At 45.8% G+C, this 20,434-nt stretch overlaps 1 protein-coding gene across 2 annotated transcripts in view; it reads right to left on the minus strand.

Moving 5' to 3' along the window:
- Positions 1-20,434, minus strand: part of DRC11 (dynein regulatory complex subunit 11) — a 149,919-nt gene that overhangs the window by 24,738 nt on the left and 104,747 nt on the right. For both annotated transcript variants that reach the window (XM_076006077.1, XM_012754502.3), the window contains 2 exons: positions 11,856-11,963; positions 6,128-6,327 (listed from right to left, as the gene is read on the minus strand). In XM_076006077.1, coding sequence (XP_075862192.1) covers positions 6,128-6,327; positions 11,856-11,963 — 308 coding nt within the window. The remainder of the gene's footprint in view (positions 1-6,127; positions 6,328-11,855; positions 11,964-20,434) is intronic.

The raw sequence follows: 20,434 nt of genomic DNA on the forward strand, positions 1-20,434 counted from the left end.
GCTTCACCTGCTCGCACGGGCAGTTCCCAAGTGCCCAAGCTGAGACTTAGGCTGGGGAAGGGCCTTGCCCTCGAGTCACTGTGAAGGCACAACCTCCTACAGGGCGGGGTGCAAGGAGCCTACGCTCCCCAAGAGGCCAGCGGCGGGGCAGGGCCGGTGGTGGTGGGGGGGGGAATGTGATGGCTTAAATCTAGACTTCAGCCCTCTAGTTCTTTTGTATTTTCGGTCAAATTCACACTCTGAGTCTCAGTTTTCCTATCTGTAAAACGGAAACATTAATTCCTACCTCATCAGGGCTTTGGCACAGTTAAAAGGGAAAGTATGTGTAAAATTCTCAGTGTTGCCTAACTTCTCATTAAGCTTCACCTTTGCGAGGTGCCAACAAAAGCCCTTCTTGCTTCTCTGGCTCCTGACTTGCTGTTATAAAAACTTGACGAAGCTGGTACCTGGGGCAAGTTGTTGGGTAAATGCATATTAAATATTCATCATTTGTCAAATATTTCTTACTTGGTTAGACAAATGTATTTCTAGTGTTTCCAAGAGATGTATATTATTTTCTACGGATAGCTTCAGTGGCATAGAGAATTTGAAATAACAGCTGTTGACTTGAACAATAAACACAGTTCTCAAAGGAAACACTTCCCCTCCTCCCTCAGTTATTATTCTATTAGAGTCACTATGTGTAAAATAAAGAAATCCTCCAAAAATAACGGTCACAAAGTGGATCTGAATTTGCGGTTGTGAAACAAACCAGAGGCACATTTTGCTGGTGTGTTTTCAGGACACTACAGGGGAAGCAAATGCCACCAGCCAGACGTGAAATTATGAGCAGCTTCGAACAGTTGCCCTGCTTCCTCGCTGGAGATTAATTCGGTAACAGGGATTCTTTATGAGAAGACTCGACGAGCAATCAGGGCCTTCTGTTGTTTCATCTTCTCCAGCAAATGCCACGGCCCACATTTCCTGCACTCGGGCCACGGCCTGTGTCCTGTGCCTCACTTCACTCAGCAACACAGCCCCGATTCCCGCCACTGACTCATGGGCGCACGCGTAATATCCCACTTGCCTGCGGTTAATTAAAAGCAAATATACCCCTTTGCAATGCAGATAGCTGCGCTGTCAGTCATGCCGGGACACGGTGGCCTCGCTGCACACGGTCTTTTAATTGAATGACTCCCACTCCTGAGACCTCTGGGTTTTTCATTAATCAGCTATATATACAATAAAGGTGAAGCTTAATGAGGTGCGTGTCAGGCACTCTGGCACGAAGCGGCTTAGGTGGATGAATGTGCTGTTCCACATTTTAATAGTTTGACACCCAGCATTTTGTGGGCCACATAATGTCAGTTTATGATGATTCTAATAAATGCAAAGATTGCTTATCTGATATCAAGACAGAACCTCTCAGCAGCAGAAACAAATAATTTCCTAGAGTGAGAACATAATGATCATGTCATTGCTCTGCCCTGAATTCACATCAGGAGCTGCTAAGCCATTTGGTGAGGAGGAAACGAGGCTCTTAATTCAGCCCCGCCTCACTCTGGGGCTGCAGAACGCAGTTATGAAAGTGGAGGCTTTGGAGCCAGACCATATCACAGTATTACAACAAAGGAAAATTACTTACATGCTTTGTGCCTCAGTTTCCTTATCAGTAAAGTGGATATAATGCTAGTACCTACCTCACAGGGTTGTTGTGAAGATTGGATGAGTTAATACATAGTCTGGGATAGAAAGGTCTGGGATATCAAATTGCTTACATACTACTAATATTTTTATATTTACATGTTTCTGTTATTTGACAATATCAAGTATTGGCAAAATTTGATGCTTAGAATAAACAAATTTAGGTATTCTTTTGGGCAAGGGCATGGGCTTATTTTACTTTTCCTCTCAAGAACTTAGTGCTTACAGCTTGGAGATTAAGCATGTGGAGGCCACAGTCAGGCTGCCTGGCTTCCAATTCCAGCTCACCTTCCAATCACTGGACAACTTCAGGAGTGTGCATGCATGGGGAAGATTCCAGGAAGCTCAGTGAAAGCAATAGCTGGAAAATTAAGAGAACTGAGCATATACCTCAGCTACTGCCAAGTTAGAGGAGTTTGGTAAACAGATTTTCCACTGAAACCCTGGAGTAAAGACCAAGTCCCAGCACTAAGGGATTTGCCTTGGACAAAATCAAAACAAAACAGAAGACAAAGCCTCTGAAAATTTAAGGTGATCAGCCGGCAATTTAACTGTCTGTTGGAACAAAGCCCAGCCTGCTCCAGAGTCTCTACCACAAAGTCTAACAGGTAATAAAAAATTATTAATCATGTGAAGGAACAAAACAATGAGAGGCATGGTCAAAGAAAAAGCAGTCAAATAGAAACGGGCCCCATAACTACTAAGTGGACTTGGCACATAAGAACATAAGGCAATTATCGAGTGTGAAGATTTAAAGGAAAAGATGGTCATATTAAATGAACAGATGGATAACTACAGCAGAGAAATGTAAACCAATATTGGTAAGTGAATGTAAATTCTGGAACTGAAAAGCAAAATGTCAGACACAAAATTCCCAAGATGGGTTTAGCAGCAGATTAGAAACAGCAGAAGAAAGAGCAGGTAAACTTGAATGCAGATCAGCACCCGACACGGGAACTGTAGAGTACAAAGCCTCAGTGACTGTGTGAACAGTGTCACGCAATCACCAAACACGCATTTAACAGAAGGCTCAGCAGGAGAGGAGAAAGAGAATGATGTAAAAAAAAATTGAAAAAATAATCATAAAAACTTCCCAAATTTGTTTTTTTTTTTTTTTGAGACAGAGTCTCACTTTGTTGCACAGGCTAGAGTGAGTGCCGTGGCGTCAGCCTAGCTCACAGCAACCTCACACTCCTGGGCTCAAGCGATCCTGCTGCCTCAGCCTCCCAAGTAGCTGGGACTACAGGCATGTGCCACCATGCCTGGCTAATTTTTTATATATATATTAGTTGGCCAATTAATTTCTTTCTATTTATAGTAGAGACGGGGCCTCGCTCTTGCTCAGGCTGGTTTTGAACTCCTGACCTTGAGCAATCCGCCCGCCTCGGCCTCCCAAGAGCTAGGATTACAGGCGTGAGCCACAGCGCCCGGCCCCAAATTTGTTTTAAGACATATTTTTACAGATTCTGTGAGCACAGTGAGCCACAAGTAGTATAAATAAACAAATGAGAATGCTTATGCATGTCACAGTCAAACAGAAAAACTGAAATCAAGAGAAAATCTTATAACCTTTCAACAATATCTTTAAAGTGCTGAAATACAGGTCAGTTCATAATTCTATAGCCAAGAATAATAGCTTTCACAAATGAAGGCAATGTAAAGATAACCTAAAGATAAATGAAATGAAGGTTTGGAAAATATCTCTCTAGCAGGCCTGCACTGAAAGAGATGCCAAAGGAAGTTCTTCAGCTGAAAGAAACGACAGCAGGTGGACACTTGAATTGACAGAAACAGAAGTACTGAAAATAGTAAATGTATGAGTATGTGTAAAAGACTATCTTTCTCTTTTAATTCTTTAAAAAGATCAATGACTGTTAAATGCAAAAATAGCATTCTATTGTGGTGTTTATAACATTTCTAGATGTAAATGCATTATATTGTTGCAAGCTTCTCTTATTTTATGTAAAATGGTATATTACCTTTACATAGACTGTGATAAATGAAGAGTGACTATTGTAATCCATAAAATTACCACTAAAGATAAAAAAAAGAGGTATTGCTAAAACCAAAAGAAGGCAGGAAAAAAGAAATGGAATGTAAAAAAAGAAATGACATGATAATCCTAATATGGATGCATCTCAAAACAGTGCTTCAACATACATGAAACAAATGACAGAACTTAAGGGAAGAAATACAGAAATCTACACAGTTGGAGGTTTTAACACCACCTTTCAGTAATTGATGGAGCCATTAAACAAGAAAAATTCAGTAAGAAAATGAAAAGGCAAGTCACTGAATGAGAGATAACATTTGCAATGCATGTGTCTGACAAACACTAGTATCCAGAATCCATTGATGTAAAAAGTGCTCTTACAAATCGCGAGACCAACAGTCCAATGAAAAGTAGGCAAGTGACCAGAACAGACATTTCAAATAAGAAGTGATGTAAGGACCAAAAAGTATATGAAAATGGTGGATACCTAGTTGTATACGGTTTTCAAAGCTCATGAAAATGTACACTTTAAGATCTGTGTATCTCATTGTTTGGCTTAATAAAAAGATTACAGGAGAGAAAAGAAGGGAAGGGCCTAGGTTCGAATCCCAGCTCAGCCACTGGATCTTGGTGGCCTTGGACCAGTTACTTAACCCTGCAGTGTCCTAGTTTCTTTATCTGTAAGATGGAGGCAGGCAGGGACTCTTCACTGGGCTGTTGTGAAGATTAAACACAACAACAGAATTGCCGAAACCCCTAAGGCATTCTATACAGCATAATGGCCTTTCTTTGTTCCCTACCTACCTTCCTCCTCTTCTGCCTCTCAGCTCTTCAAAATTCTAAGAAATTTTGAAATACTAAAAAAATACTGAATGAACCTAAACAATGAAATGAACCAATGAAAACAACAATCCAGTCAAAAGTACAGCTGACCCATGGAGAAGGGTTGGACCTGCACAGGTGCTCTTGGACGAGGGTTTTCTCCCACCTCTGACACCCCTGAGACAGCAAGACCAACCCTCCTCTTCCTCCTCCGCCCACTCAACATGAAGATGAGGATGGAGACCTTTATGATGATCCACTTCCTCTTAATGAATAGTAAATATATTTTCTCTTCCTTATGATTCTCTTAGTAACATATTCTTTTCTCTAGTTTACTTTATTGTAATGATACAGTATATAACACATACGACATACACAATATACGTTAATTGACTGTTTATGTCATTGGTAAGGCTGCTGGTCAACAGTAGGCTGTTAGTAGTTAAGTTTTTGCGGGAGTCGAAACTTATACTTGGATTTTCGACTGCGTGTGGGGTTAGTGCCCCAACCCCTGCATCGTTCAAGAGTTAATTGTAGGTAAATGACTTGAACGGACATTTCCAAAAAAGAAGTTATGCAGTGACCCAAACGCATGAAGACGGTGGTTACGCACTTGCATACTCCATGGACTCCTCTGCGTATTCCTCCATCACAGGCAGGCAGGGGAGAGAAGGAGAGTGGGAGTGGGAGTGTCCTAAGCCATGGCAGCGGAGGGACCACAGTGGCTAAGGGAGAAAATCTGACTGCTGTCACTTCCTCATGTTTGGCACATTAGCATGACACTGAAAAGGGACCATTCCCATCAGCTTACCATTCCCATAAACCATTTCGTTTGTGAGCACCTCCCATGCTTTAGAGCCCCTTAGAAAGCAGGCAGAGCCAAGGTCTAGCTGCAAGTATAGGACAGTGTTTGCAGCCATGTAGGTTTTGATATAGCAAAAGCCGGCATTCTAGCAATTAAAGTGAATTGACTGCCATAAAGATAACCTTGAGGTCTTCAACCAGATAAAAATTAAATCCTGTAATGTCTTAATAGTAAACATAAAATATCCTGTATCAAAGGTCTTTAAAACTCATTCATTTTGGTGACGGTAAAATGGAGACCCAGGGAAGTTCCGAGCTTCGCTAAAATCACAGAGCTGGGTAGCGGGTTCAGCCTTTTAGGACACCTGTCTCCGACCCTGTGATCATGTGGATTTACATTCCTGCAGGCTCCTCCATCACGCCTGTGCCAGGAGTGCGCAGCGCCGTAGCTGGGGAATGCACTCGTGTGAGAAAGAATACCAATAATGCAAATAGCTCTACCTGATGCCAATTATTAAAGCAAGGTGGGCTGAAAAAAGAAATTGTGGACTTAATTTTCAATAAGACGTGCAAGCATTTCAGGAAGGATTTTTGTGGCGGAAGGAGGGCGATCTGGATGGCACAGTAGGGTGTGCATGCGAAGAAAGAGGCTGTTTCTAATTGCGGCATGTTCAGCCAGATGCGATAATGAAGTGACTTACAGGAGGGTACAATGGGGAAGCTTACGGGAAACGTGCTTGTCTGCCTAAGAAAATTATCTGCAGGATTTGAAAATGTAATTTGCAAGAGGGAGGAGAACTGGAAACCAAGAAATGTAACAAGTACCTTGAAGACCACATGCAGCATCATTTGGAGGCCACTTTTGCCGGGGTATTTTCCTGCAATGTTACGCGAGGACAAGTTGAAGAGGTTGGCTCCCGTTTCGGTACAGATGGCGTGGACCAGCATTTTCTTCCCTACCCCGGGCGGCCCCACCAACAGCAGCGACTTCACCAAGGGAGCTTTCGCGTGCACTGCTGCAGAACCTAAGAAAGGCAGAGGCAAAGGCTCTAACATCCTGCCGAGGGAATCAGTGGTTCTCAGAATAGGGTATCTCAAGGCCATGCCTGCATTGTGCGGCCCCGGTTTCCGCAACAGTGATAAATGAGTAGAAAGCATGTCAAACCAGAGGCACGCCTCCACCCCAGCTGGCTCGTGACACCTTTAATTTGCACGTCAGGGCTTTTGGTGGAGCCACAGGGTCTCAATATCCTCTTCCCCGCCCCACACCAATATTTCCCCCAATCTCATAGTTTTAAAGTGCATTCCTGCAATAGCAGCTCCAGATTTTTTTTTTTTTTTTTTTGGAGGGCTTTTCTCTGCCTGTCAGCAACAGCATTAAATTCTTTGTAAGCTTGGGAAGGGGAACATGGAGACACAGACGGTAATGCTCGCTGAGAAGTGTTCATTTCCCTGAAACCCTTTTTTTTTTAGCATTTAGCCGTTGTTACGAGCTGGAGGTGAAGGCCACGCTCTGGGGGCAGAAACCGGAGTGTTCTCCTGTCCTGGTTTCTAGCCCGCCAGGAGCGGCGGAGTTAATCTGACACCTGATAATAAAGTGACTCGAGTTATTACAGTCATTCAGAGGTTCATGCCTCCCGTTCTCAGCCACACCATCAATCTCCTTAGCGCACAGGAGGGGCTCAGGCCTGGGTGCTCTCCACTGTAGGAGCACAGGCAGAGCGGAATCAGGCACTAAGTGATTACGAAGAGAATGGAATTAAATCCTGGAGAGGCTGAGACTGAAACATCTATTAACACTATCATGCTGGTGTGCTTTTCGTTGCCTACTGGGCTCTTTTTGATCAGCTCTAAATAGGTCAATATAATTACGACCATGTTTTTCCTTTGTAATTGAAAAGATTTTGGAAATTTAAGTGATGGTTAACACAACTTTTATGGCTACCTACCATTCTCCACACAAACTCAGAAAATAGTTTTGAGCAAGTTCTCTTTACAACGTAATTACGCGAGCACGTGTTTTTTGGCTAGGGAGGGATGCAGTCACGTAGTGTGATAAGGGAGATGCTGTTCTCCACAGTGGGAGGAAGATGCCATTTGCTCCTCGCCCATTTAGCACCTGGGTGTCGGAGGTGCGTGGCCCTGGCTGGGGGGCGGTTCACATACGGAAAAGATGCAGGATTTGCTGTCAAGAGTTTGCGGATAGAAGTGGAGCTAAGACCTGAGTCGACATAGCTAGAATGGGAGGCAGACAGGGCCAAGACCCCTGGGAGCCGCAGAGCGTTCGGATAAGAGGGAAGTTGCAGGCGGAGGGGGCTCTGCGCTGGCTGGCGGCTGAGCAGGGTCAGGACAGGAGCAGCAGCCGAGGGGGAGTGAGCAGGCTGCAGGTGAGGGGCAAAGTGACGCAGGCCCACGATGGGAGGTCACGGTGCTATGCGGGGGTCGGGGGGAGAGGGATGGTGAGGTGACAGGAGACAGTGAGGGGTGGGGAGGGAGGTTGGGGGACCACAGGGTGTCCCGGGTGCTGGCTGAAATGGGGCCGGGAGAGGCTCCCGGGGAGGGCAGGGGAGCCGTGCTGAGGACCCCAGGGAGAGGCAGCGGGAGGGAAGAGGAGCAAAGCAGGTGACCAGGAGACCCAGGAGAAAGCCAGGCAGGCACACAGGGCAGTGGCCTCCCAGAGGATGGGGTGGTCACCAAGGTCGTGCAGAGAGGTGCAGAGGGTGGTCTGGGAGGGTGAGGGCAGGAAAAGGGCCGGAGCCAGCAGGACACACAGGCCCCTGCATCCACAGCTCATCCTGCGCCTGCCCTAGAGTCACCAACAGACACGGCGCCGTTCCAGCCCTGGTGCCTGTGCCTGTGCAACTTTCAGAGGATTAAAGGGTAACGAGGAGGCCAGCGCTCTGTGTCCCGAACCAGTGTTGCCTCTTCCTAAGCCCGTGACTCTGAGGAAGGTCCTCTGCATGCCACAACGACATCCGCCCGGACGGGGGCTGGCGGGGGATAAGTGGTGCCTGTGAAACCTCCGAGGATGCGGTTTCTGCTCAGCGAGTGTCCCCTCCCTGCCCTTCCTCCCTCATCTTCAGGGCCAGTGACATTTCCAGGAGGGTGGGTGAGTGCAGACCAGACACTTCCTGGGCTTTCTCTCACCTACCAAGGGGGCTTTGGAGACAAACCCTAGACCTGAGGTGCGCTGGCATCTCCGGGCCAGGTGTGGAAAGTGGCGTGCAGAGATGTTCTCAAGGTCCTCTGCTGAGGTCCTTGGGCTTGCTAGTCTGGGCAGGGGCCACCACTGCAGCGACCTGAACAGCCTGGGCCAAAAACATTCCTCAGTGCAACAGGATTCTATTTTAATGCATAAAATTTAAATTAGCTACTCTGCCTTCCATGGTACTGTGATGGGGTTTGAGGTCTAATCTATTTATTTTACTTACATTGACTTCACAAATATTACATATTTATTTTGTTGACCCCAAATTATGTTTCCTCTGAAATTTGATATATTTACCTGTACTACATAATATAAATTATACTATTATATATTACATATTATATAAAATATGTGATTATTATATGTATAATATATATAAAATTTATGTTGATCTCAAATTCCATTTACTACTTCTGATATTAAGTTAGAAGAAGAATTAACTATTTCTTGCCAATAGGCCTAAGCTTAAGTTCTTAAATTATTTAAGTCAAAGTGGAAAAAGTGCTTGAACTACTCCCATCTCCTTTTATTTTATTTTATCTATTTATTTTTTGAGGTAGGGTCTCATTCTGTTGCCCAGGCTGGAGTGCAGTGGCACCATCATATTACTAGCAATCTCCAACTTCCAGGCTCAGGTGATCCTTCTAGCTCAGCCTCTTGAGTAGCTAGGGTGACAGGTGTGTACCACCATACCTGGCTAATTAAAAAAAATTTTTAAAACATTTCAGAATATTATCAGGGTACAAATGTTTTGGTTACATACATGAATTGATTTTGCACAGTTTGAGTCAAAGTTATAAGTGTGCTCATCATCCAGATAGTGTGCATTGTACCTGTTAGGTGTGAATTTACTCATACACCCCCGCTTGGTTTCCATTGAGTTTTACTTCCATATATGCACATAAGTGTTGAATGATTAGTTCTGATTTAATAGTGGGTATATGTGGTATTTGTTTTTCCATTTTTGCAATACTTCACTTAGAAGAATGGTCTCTAATTCCATCCGGGTTGTTACAAGAGGTATTAGTTCATGATTTTTTTCATGGCTGAGTAGTACTCCATGGTATACATATATTACATTTTATTAATCCACTCGTGTATTAATGGGCACTTGGGTTGATTCCATATCTTTGTGATTGTGAATTATGCTGTAACAAACATTTGAGTCCAAGTGTTTTCTTGATAAAATGAACTTTTCTCCTTTGGGTAAATCCCCAGCAGTGGGATTGCTGGATCAAATGGTAGGTCTACTTTCAGTTCTTTGGGGTATCATCATAAACTCAGCAAAATCTCAGGTTACAAAATCAATGTACACAAATCAGTAGCATTCATAACAACAGTCAAGCTGAATCAAATCAAAGACTTGATACCTTTCACAATAGCAACAAAGAAGATAAAATACCTAGGAATATATTTAACCAAGGGGGTGAAAGACCGCTATAGGGAGAACTACAAAACACTGAGGAAGGAAATAGCAGATAACATAAACAGCTGGAAAAACATATCATGCTCATGGATCGGCAGAATCAACATTGTTAAAATGTCCATACTACCCAAAGTGATTTACAGATTCAATGCAATCCCCATCAAAATACCAATGTCATTTTTCACAGATCTAGAAAAAATAGTTCTACGCTTTGTATGGAACCAGAAAATACCCCAAATATCCAAGCAACTTTAAGCAAAAAGAATAAGTCAGGAGGCATCACTTTATCAGACTTAAAGCTATACTACAAGGCTATAGTAACCAAAACAGCATGGTATTGGCACAAAAACATAGACATAGACCTATGGATCAGACCAGAGAACCCAGATGTAAAACTATCCTCATATAGCCATCTGATATTTGACAAAGCAGACAAAAACATACACTGAAGAAAAGAATATTCAATAAATGGTGCTGGGAACATTGGATAGCCACATGTACAAGACTGAAACAGGATCTGCACCTCTTACCTCTCACAAAAATCAACTCATGATGGATAATTGACTTAGGCCTAAGGTGTGAAACTATAAGAATTCTAGAATAAAATGTTGGAAAAACGTTTATAGACATCAGCCTAGGCAAAAAATTTATGAAAAATACCCCAAATGCAATCATAGCAACAACAAAGATTAACAAATGGGACCTGATTAAATTAAAAAGCTTCTACACAGCCAAGGAAATAATTAATAGAGCAAATAGACAACCTACAGAATGGCAGAACAGAATTTGCATGCTACACATCCAGCAAAGGGGTGATAACCAGAATCTACAAAGAACTCAAGCAAATCAGCAAGAAAAAAAATCAAATAACCCCATAAAAATGTGGGTAAAAGACATGAGCAAAAGCTTTTCAAAAGAAGATAGACTAATGGCCAATAAACGTGAAAAAATGCTGAACATCTGCAATCACTGGGGAAATGCAAATCAAAATCACAATGAGATATCACCTAACTTCAGTGAGAATGGCTTTTATCAAAAAGTTCTAAAACAACAGATGTTGGCATGGATATGGAGAGAAAGGAACACTTATGTGGGATTGCAAACTAGCAAAAAAGGTTTTGTGGAGGCAGGGTAGTCTCGAACTCCTGGCTTCAGGCAATCCTCCTGTCTAGGCCTCCCAGAGTCCTGGGATTATAGACATGAGCCACTGCACAGGCTCCATCTCATTTTAAGGCAAATTAAACAAACAAAATGTGATTTCTATTTCAGAATTGTGAGGGCTCAGGCCAGTTGGAGTTGCTGTCCTCGCCTCAGGTGATTCAGCCTTTAATTCACAGGTCAAAGCCATAAAAAAGCAAAGCGAGGGAGAGCAGCCCACCTTTCCTGCATCACTTGGCACACCGCAGAGCTCTGCTGGGTCTGTGTGTAAAATCACAAGTGAACCTTATTTAGCAGTGAGGGTGGATTTCAGTGAAAACCGACAGACCCTTAAAGGTGATCCTTTAGATCCATGAAATACACTTTCACTGAAAGGCCTGAAAAGGCCACCTCTGTTTAGGACTTAGTACTAGAAGCCTGGGTGTAAAAAGGCAAGTGGAACCCCAGCCCTTCCTCTAATCTGATGAATTTTAATTCCAGGTACTCGCAGTGCCTATTATCTCTCCAGCTCATTACCTGTACGTCCCTCAGCCCAGGACTGTTAAACAGGCACCCAGAGATGGCGCAGAAGAGTGCTCCCCGGTAGTGCCTTTGTGTGCCTGTGGATGACTATCGCAGTGACACTGCTCACTCAGAGCTCTTGATAGGAAAAGTTAAGCTGCCATGCACCTTTGGTGACAAACAGGAACACACCATCAAAGCCAGCAAGCGGTGCATGCCTGCCTGCAGGAAAGGCCCCCCAGTGCGTGTGGAGTCTTTACCTAACGGCAAGATTCCGTACAACGTGATGAGCTGTCTGACGTCCAACAGGGAAGGCATGGGCTCTATGGACACCTGGCGAAGAGTCGTCCCCAGGTAGCTGTACTCACCTGGAGAGAAAAGAAACAGCGGATGACTGAGTGGGAAATGATGCTGGTTTGAGCTGCATAATTTTGGCACTTGCAAAATTAGCACAGAATACACATTTAACATTTCAGAGTAAATCTAGTCATAGTAGGGAGAGTGATAAAGAACATATCTTTTCTCAGATAAAGGTTAGAAGAAAAATCATCAAGGCAAGAAATCGTTACTATTGTAGCTGTAGGAAACTGGGAATTACATTGACTATTACATTAACCTCCTAACATTTTTAAAAATAACATTAGAATGTTGAGTTATGTGAAATGGGACAAAGTTCTAAAATGAGGGACATACAAAGAACGCTAAAATATAATGGGTTTTGCTCTATTTATAGTCCAAGAGATTATGTATAACATTTGCACAAACTTTAAAAATAAATGATTTAAGATGGATATGGAATTTGTATTGGAGCAGTGTAAATCTGAATATAAAATACAGTCATTTGAAAGGAAGGGTATGAGTCTAATTTAGGGTAAATAGAAACATCTCTTTTTGAGGGTAATATTAATTTACATTTTTATCATTTTTAAAGGATTACCAAAGGAATAATACAGAAATAAATCTTTACAGGTTTAATTAGAAGATATCAAAGGGCTTAATTGTAACTAGTCATAAATCTGAAGTGTTATTTTCTAACTAATTTAGATAAGGTCACCAAGAAAATTAGTTTGGCTGTCTCCATTTGTCATGAGGATGGACCTTTACATGCTCATACGATTCTCCCTTGATTTGTATCTGAACCTCGAGTAAAAATATTCCAGGAATGAATCACAGTGTCTTCACTTTTTTCCCTGACGCTTTCTTCCTGTAGCAAGTCCTGACCTTGCAGAGCTTTGAATGTGATGCACGTACGACAAGTACAATGTGCACATTTATGTGTATGAAATACTGAAAATATGAAAAGCTGTTGAGCATCTTCAAATGCTAAGAAACTGCGAGTTAACATTCAGACAGTGATCACTGTTTTGTTGTGGGGCACAGCGTTTCAGAACCTCCCCGTGGAAAAGAAAAGTCCTTGGCAAGGACAATGGGTATTGGTTGGGGGAATGAGTGATAATGAAAGCTTTCATTATGGCTTCAGATACCACACTTTTTAATGAGCAGGTAATAAATAGAAGAGTGGTTAATTTAGCCTCCACTAGAATAGAAAGAGATCCTGTAGCAACCGTTAAATGCGGCGTGCGTTGCAGTAAACATGCCAGTAGAGGTGATATGAAAGTGACTCCAATTTTCCTGCTTATGTAAACCCACATTAATATCCAGATGCACCATATTTTCTAGAACCTAACAGATTTTATTTAAACAGATTATATTCAGCTGAATTAGTGGGTGTTGGTTCCAACAGAGTGAAGGGCACAACTAGCCCGGGCTGTCTGCCAAGTTCTGAGACTCGGTCTGAAAGCACGTTACCGCGTTTGCTGCTGCCCGCGTGGGAGCCGTCCCCCTCCCCGTCCACTCACGCGGAGCTCGGAAAGTTCAGGCTTCCCTGTACAGACACCAGGTCTTCCACAAGGGAGGGCAGAGGAAAACGGCGTTGAGAGAGGTATTTGAGTAGCGGGCAGGGAAGAGGGCCAGGAAGCCTAGACCTGTGGGAAGGAAACAGAGCAGGGAGTGCGTAAGGGGTTAAATCGTGTCCCCTACAACGCCTGCGCAAGTATGCCCAGGGTCGCAGAACGAGGCCTTCTTTAGAAATGGGCTTGCTGCAGATGCATCTAGCTAAGATAGGCTCATTAGGGTGGGCCCTAAATCCAACAGGACGGTGTCCTCATACAAAGGAGGAGTTTGGGCACAGGGCGACAGGCACGGAGGGAGAACACCGCGCGGAGATGAAGGCAGAGACGGGGTGCTGCAGCACCAGGACACACCCAGGGCTCCAGCAAGCCGCAGCAGCGCAGGAGAGGCCTGGGACGGCCCTCGGAGGGGCCGGTCCTGCCCACACCTTGATTTTGCACTTGTGGCCTGCAGAACCGTGCGCCCATCAGTTTCTGCTGTCTCAGCTCCTCAGTTTGTGGCACTCGTTACAGCAGCCCCAGAAAACCAACACAGAATGGGTGAAATTATTAGATAGGGTAAGAACATAAGAGCACAATTAAAAAGTAACGAGAAACGAAAATGAGATCGGCGTCTTACATTTCCATTCTACCCCACACAGCCTGGAGAAGAGAGAGGGGAATGCAGCCATCTGTAAGAAACACCAGCTTCTGAAATGAGTCACTCAAAGCCAGGGGTGAGAGGACACGCGGTGACGGCACGAAAGTAGACAGGGTGGTTGGCCGCGGGGCCTCCCAGAGGGATGCAGCACAGTCTCCTGCTAACAGGGACGGTGGCCCAGTGCTCCACAGTTAAAACCCAGGCGTACTGGCTCGGGTACAGAGTGTTCCAGAGATGTTGAAGGGTTACGTTCGTGTCCGACGCAGCCTACCCACCTTCCAGAAAGGTGTGAATGTCCCAGCTACTCAAGGGAGACGTTGCCACAGGGTGACTTTTTGCTGCAACAGCTCTGCCAAGACTGTGTGTGGGGGAGGGTGTGCGCCTATCCCAAAGCTTCAGACATTTTTCATGTGCAAAAATGTAAATAATTTCTTCTAGGACTGGAATTTGGGGGAGCTGTGGAGTCTTCCGACCTCTATGAATACCGAGGAGTGACGCTAACTCTGGCCTGGGTCCGTGTTTCTAGCAAGCACAGCGGTTACTGAGCATGGGTGTGGCAGGCTGATTTAGGGACACTGATTTGCGTTTGTTCTCCCGGTATTTCCCCTTCTCCACGGTGCTTCGAGCCTCTGTGACACGGACGGGGAGGAAGGTACGGGAGGCTCCGCGGAGTCAGCACTCCGTCCTCTTCATGGCAAACCCCCAGCCAGGCCGGGCTGGGTGGCAGCGGCACCAGCAGGACCGTGGCAGGAGCAATAGCTGATGGCTGTGCAAGCGCGGCCTGGAGCACTCTGCCTCGTGACGTCAGTGAGCAGTTATTACCCCCGTCCTGTAATAGTGGAAACTGAGGCACAGAAAGATGGAGTAAAGGACCAGCATCTGGGAGGACGCCGCTGCAGGGGCAGGCAGAGACTCCCCTGGCCTGGGGACAGGGAGCTGGTCAGAGGGTCCCTGAGCTGTGGGCAGCCAGCCCCCTGCCCTGGCGGCATCCAGTGCCCAGAGCACCTCAGCAGCACCCAGGTCCTGCCTGGGGACTGGGAACCTCACATCACCTAGGGCTGGTGTGGGGGCTGCTAAGAAGGGCCGATTCTGAATAACCTTGATTATTTAGGGGTTGTGAAGCCAAATCAAGGTGATTTAAAGAAAATAGGAAATGTGCTATTTCCTGCACACTTGAAATTGCAGCAGGAGCTTGCTACTGGGCACAGGCCAGTGCTTGGAGCCGGGCAGCTGTTCGGGGACACGGCAAGTGTGGGCCCGCAGAAAGCTGACAGAGACAGGCTTAGCACCCTCTGGCTCCCTTTCTCCTCCTCTGCAGTGTCTTGCAGCCCTGAGCTACTGTGATTCTAATGACTGTTGGGATTTGAGGGGTGTTGAGAAGCGGGTGGGATTGCCAGTATTAAGACTCTAAAAAACCAACTTTGCATCCCGGTGGCACCGAGCAGGCTGGATCTGTGCGGGGTGTCCCTGGTCTGGTGGAGATGTCCACGCGGTGGAGCTACGTTCCGGGTCTGGGGGTCTGTGCTCCCTCCCGCCTGCCCGGATGCGGGACGGGGGAGGCACAGCCCACACCCACCCTCTCTCCTTGCCTCGATGCAGAAACAAAAGAAAAGGCTCTGAGCACTCAGCCTTTGCACTCTGGCCGCTGGTACAGCAGAGTGGGACACGGAGGGACCGGCTGGGCCAAAGCTCTGGGTACAAGTGTGAAAAGCAACTAAGAAAACAAAATCAAAATCAGGGAACCTGACAGACGATGCCTGGGTCCTCCTCTCCTTAATTCTCTTCTTAGACATGACAACCAAGATGAGGCAACAATCAGCTGAGTGTTGAGAACTGGGCGGGGGGCGAGGGGGGTTTACAAGTCCCTGCACTTACTTGATCAGGTGGTGGCTCCCAGCTGTGCAGGATCCCAGTCCCTAAGGTGGGAACCTGCCCAGCCAGGCTGGCGAGGGCGACTGGACTGCAGGTACGGGCAATCTGCTTCCCCATCAGCAATGGGCTGGGGGTACCAGCAATCGACAATTGAATGACTGCCCAGATGTTGAGGTTCCCTTCTAGACAGCTGGCTCCCTGTGTCAAATCCGAGGGTGGGGTAGGAAGGATAGGCTTGTCAAACAGCCTCTGTGTGGCCCGGTCTTACCAAGACGACTTGCTCAGGTTAAAGAAGGATGAGGAAACAGACAAAGTCATGGCCCAGGAGACGGTGCAGTGGTTAAAGAATAAAGGAAGAAGCAAACAAGGGTTGGATAAAGCTTTACCTGAGAACACAAGGCTTGCAGATAATCTGCAAGATCAACGGATCCATTCAGGAAAGAACAGTTTACGTGCTTCAAGAGCTCAGGGAGGGCACTGCAGGTGTGAATAAAATGTGGATTCGGGAACTCGCCAAGGACAGACAACAGCATCACTGGGAACAACAGGAGGAAAGCCCACGTCGCAGCCTGCTGGGGCGGGAAGCAGCAGGCTCTGCAATCACATGCATGTGCGTGTGTGCACGTGTGTGCGTGCGTGCGTGCATGTGTGCACGTGTGTGCGCGCATCTATGTGCATTTGTGTGCATGCGTGCATGCACAGGCGGGTGGGGGTGGGTCCACGAGACCCCTCTCCCGGGACCCCAGGGCAGTCTGGAGTCCCTGGGAGACACACAAGTGGCCGACACTGGACGCCAAAAGAGGGGAGCATCCACTGCCTATCTCAGAGTGCGAGCTAAGGAGCTTTGTAAAAAATACCCTTTAATTGTCAAACAAAACACAGATACAGAGAGCCACATAAATAGATGTGCGGCTTAGCGAATTTCTATCAGATGTGCACTGCTCAGGTCACGAAATGACCTCTGCAGTCAGCCCAGAAACACCGTGTGCCCCACCCTGGTCACGGACCCCGCTCTCCTGCCAACAGGAACCACTGCCCCAAATCCCACAGTCATCCCTCCCTTGTGTTCCTTCACAGTATTGTCACCGAGGTGTGCACACTCGGAGACTCTACTCTGTCTCCGGAGTCTATGATAACCTGCAGGCTCTCTTCCCCGCTCCTCCCTGCACCCTGTGTCTGAGGACGAGCCCGCGCTTGCCGGCTGAGTTCTCCTGGCGTGGTCCGCCGTGTCCTCTCACACCCTAACCCTGGCAGCCGCAGCCCTAGGCGTGACCAGACACAGGGAAGCCCGTTAGCAGACTACCGGTGTGCCGTGCCATGCCAGGAGGCACAATGTCCACTTTCCACTATGTCGTGACATCCCCAGCCATTGATCGTCACTGCCTAGATCCAGTAGAGGTGGCGGCATGTGATGTCCTACTTCTACTCTTTTATTTTTCATTCATTAGTTGAACTTATTTTAAAAAGAAGCGTGTCCCTCATGTACTGTTTTGTTACCTGGCGGTACAGTTCATATGGGAAAGGCAGGACAAGTGCTCCATTCTTTCTCCTTGCCAGTTCCCAAGGTAATGCCCTGGCTTCCGGGCATCCTCCAAAGATGGCTAATCAGTTTTCAAAATATTCTTATGTACTTTTTTTTTCCTTATGTACTTTAAATAAAAATATATTTATGAGTTTCAATCCATTATATTTGTTATTCTTATGGATCTAAGTATGTCCCGTCTTTGGCCAGAGGGAGTTTCTTCAATTTGGCTCCTGAGGTTTCTGCCATGAACCTGGTGGTCTCTGAGACCTTCCTTGCTTCTAATACAAGAAGATGTTTCCTATCCCTGTCTGAAACCAGCAATTTCCCAAGAAATGCTGGGTTGTTTGAGTAGGAAATGGCATTTTAAGATCTGAGAGCTAGCAACACTCATGCTAATGGGTTGACTGTTCGTTGTCTCTAAAGTATTTCTTTCTTTTTTCCTCTTTTGAGACAGGGTCTTGCTCTGTTGCTCAGGCTGGAGTGCAGTGGTGCTAACATAGCTCTCTGTAACCTTGAACTCCCAGGCCCAAATGATCCTCCTACTTCAGCCTCCCGAGTAGCGGGAACTACAGGTGTGCACCATCATGTCCGGCTAATTATTATCATGTTTTTTTTATATAGACAGGGTCTCACTATGTTGTTAGGCTGGTCTCAAACTCCTGGCCTCAAGCCATCCTCCTGCTTCAGCTACCGAAAGTGCTGGGATTACAGGCATGAGCCTCCATGTCTGGCCTTTAACACATTTTCAATAGACAGAGTTAGGAAACTTACATACTGTGGTGTGCATCACAATGTTAATTCTTTTTCTTATGATAATTGTGTGGGCTTTGACCTTGGATATTCCATTGCTCAGATTTATGTGTCAATATTTCTATACTTTTAGAGGAAAGTATGGTTCAGGGAAGCTTGTCTAGTTTCATAGAGCTCCCTCTTCTGTTGCTTTATTTATGTTAAAAATGTGGTGGCTTGCGTTCCAAGATGTTCTGGCTCTGTTCTTTCCCCTAATTTCTTGGGGGTCTTCTCTCCGTTTCATCTTTATTTTCCCTATCCTGTTCAATCTTGATTCCACTGCCAAGATTTTCTTCTTAGTACGCGGCCCTGGCTAGGATGGGAACCGGAGCAGGTCACTTCCGAGATCTAAACTGCTCCAGCCCTTCACGCTTCCTTATCCGGCCCCTGCACGCATCCTCTGTTGAGGGAGCCAAACCCTTCTCATGTTCCGCTGCAGTTCTCACCTCAGTCCACTGCACTCCCCAGAAAGCTCTTGTTGGTTATTCTGGGGGAGGGGATGTCTCCTCTTCTCAGGTCCTTCAGTGTCCCCAGCGGCTTGTACTTTGGGGCTCAAGAGGGAAAACTCGTTGACACTTAGTTGACACCACTTAGTTGTGGTGTCATTAAGTGTTGCCTCAGGGCTTTTGGTTTTGCTACCTAGTTGCTGTATTTTTTATGTGGGGATTTGGGAAGGTACGCTGCTAAGGATTCGTGCAAGCTAAGGATCTTAACTGGAGAACACTAAGGAAAATATGGACAAGGTCAAACTATGCCAGCTTGGGAAACTTGATAACTGTGTTAGATTTGGTCATTTAGGCTCAGAGTCACTTCTGAGTGGCTGAGCCCCTCTACTTTGCCCTTAGGCATGCCAGGTCACTGGAAGAGTCCTGAACGGATAAGAAATTACTAAGTTAAGAAATCAGTCCAAAACGAGGTCATGAGAATCCACCGTGTGCCAGGCATGGTACTCAGCATGAGGGTCTTCGGTTCAGAAATGCAGACCACGAATAAGAGACGGTTCTGCTAGAAACGGTTATTTTATAAACGTTAACAGAATTAACCAACAGAATCAAGGGAATAGAGGAGAAAACTCTCTAGCACTTGAACAAGAAACACATAAAAGGAAATAAATAGAAATCCAGTATATATCCCAATCTATCCTTCGGTAAAATTCTTATTCTGTTAGGAAATGTGAAGCCTCCTCCAAGCTCTCAAGGAGAAAACAGGCTGTCTTTCAAAGGGCTTAAAACAATCATCCTTTGATCAGAGGAACACCTCGGCCTCCTTGCTCTTACCGGCAAAGACTGGGTCAATGTAAACATCAGCAGGAACAATGAATGACAGGGACAGATTATGATACACCCAATAAGAGGAGAACCCGTGTGTCCACAGTCCTGATATCACGACAGTGTTAATAAATTCCACACTTCCTTACAGCAGATTGGTATCTATGAAACGCAGAAGGAACGATGGAGCAAGTCGTGTTTTACAGCCGATATGGCAATAATTGACGCAGGCAAACGTCACCAGTGGATGCTAAAACCTGTGTGAAGGCTGCTGGGAGCAAGAACTCCACGGCCTCAGAGAGTTGCCCCTTAGATTATCCACTAATTATAACCTTGGATCATCCACTAATTATTAACCTTGGATCATCCGTTAATTATAAAGGGAGAGACAAAGCTTCACAGTGGCGACATCTGGGGACTACATCTTCGCCGCGAGATCAACCTTAATGTCACCAGCGATGGGACGAGGTGGTACCACGTGCCCCGATGGGGAACACCGAGAAGAACACACACGGCGTCGCCTGTGTAGTCTTCCTGGCAAAAATGTCTGACCTGAATCGAGCAATGAGGAAACCACCCAACAAATCCAGGTGAGGGACACTCTGTAGAACAGCTGAGCTCCTTCAAAAACGTCAGTGTTGTGAGGCTTCAAACAGGTGGGAAACTGTTCTGGACGAAAGGCATTAAGGAGACTACAGAGACGTGACAATGCACGCGTGGCCCTCGACTGGATTTTGGGTTGGGAAGCACAGTTATGAAGGGCATTTTCAGGACCCCTGGGGAAACTGAATATCAGCTATGCGTTGGGTACGAGTATTGCATTCATGTTAAGTTT

The sequence above is a fragment of the Microcebus murinus genome, chromosome 8, assembly GCF_040939455.1.
Source record: "Microcebus murinus isolate Inina chromosome 8, M.murinus_Inina_mat1.0, whole genome shotgun sequence".
Taxonomy (NCBI): domain Eukaryota; kingdom Metazoa; phylum Chordata; class Mammalia; order Primates; family Cheirogaleidae; genus Microcebus; species Microcebus murinus.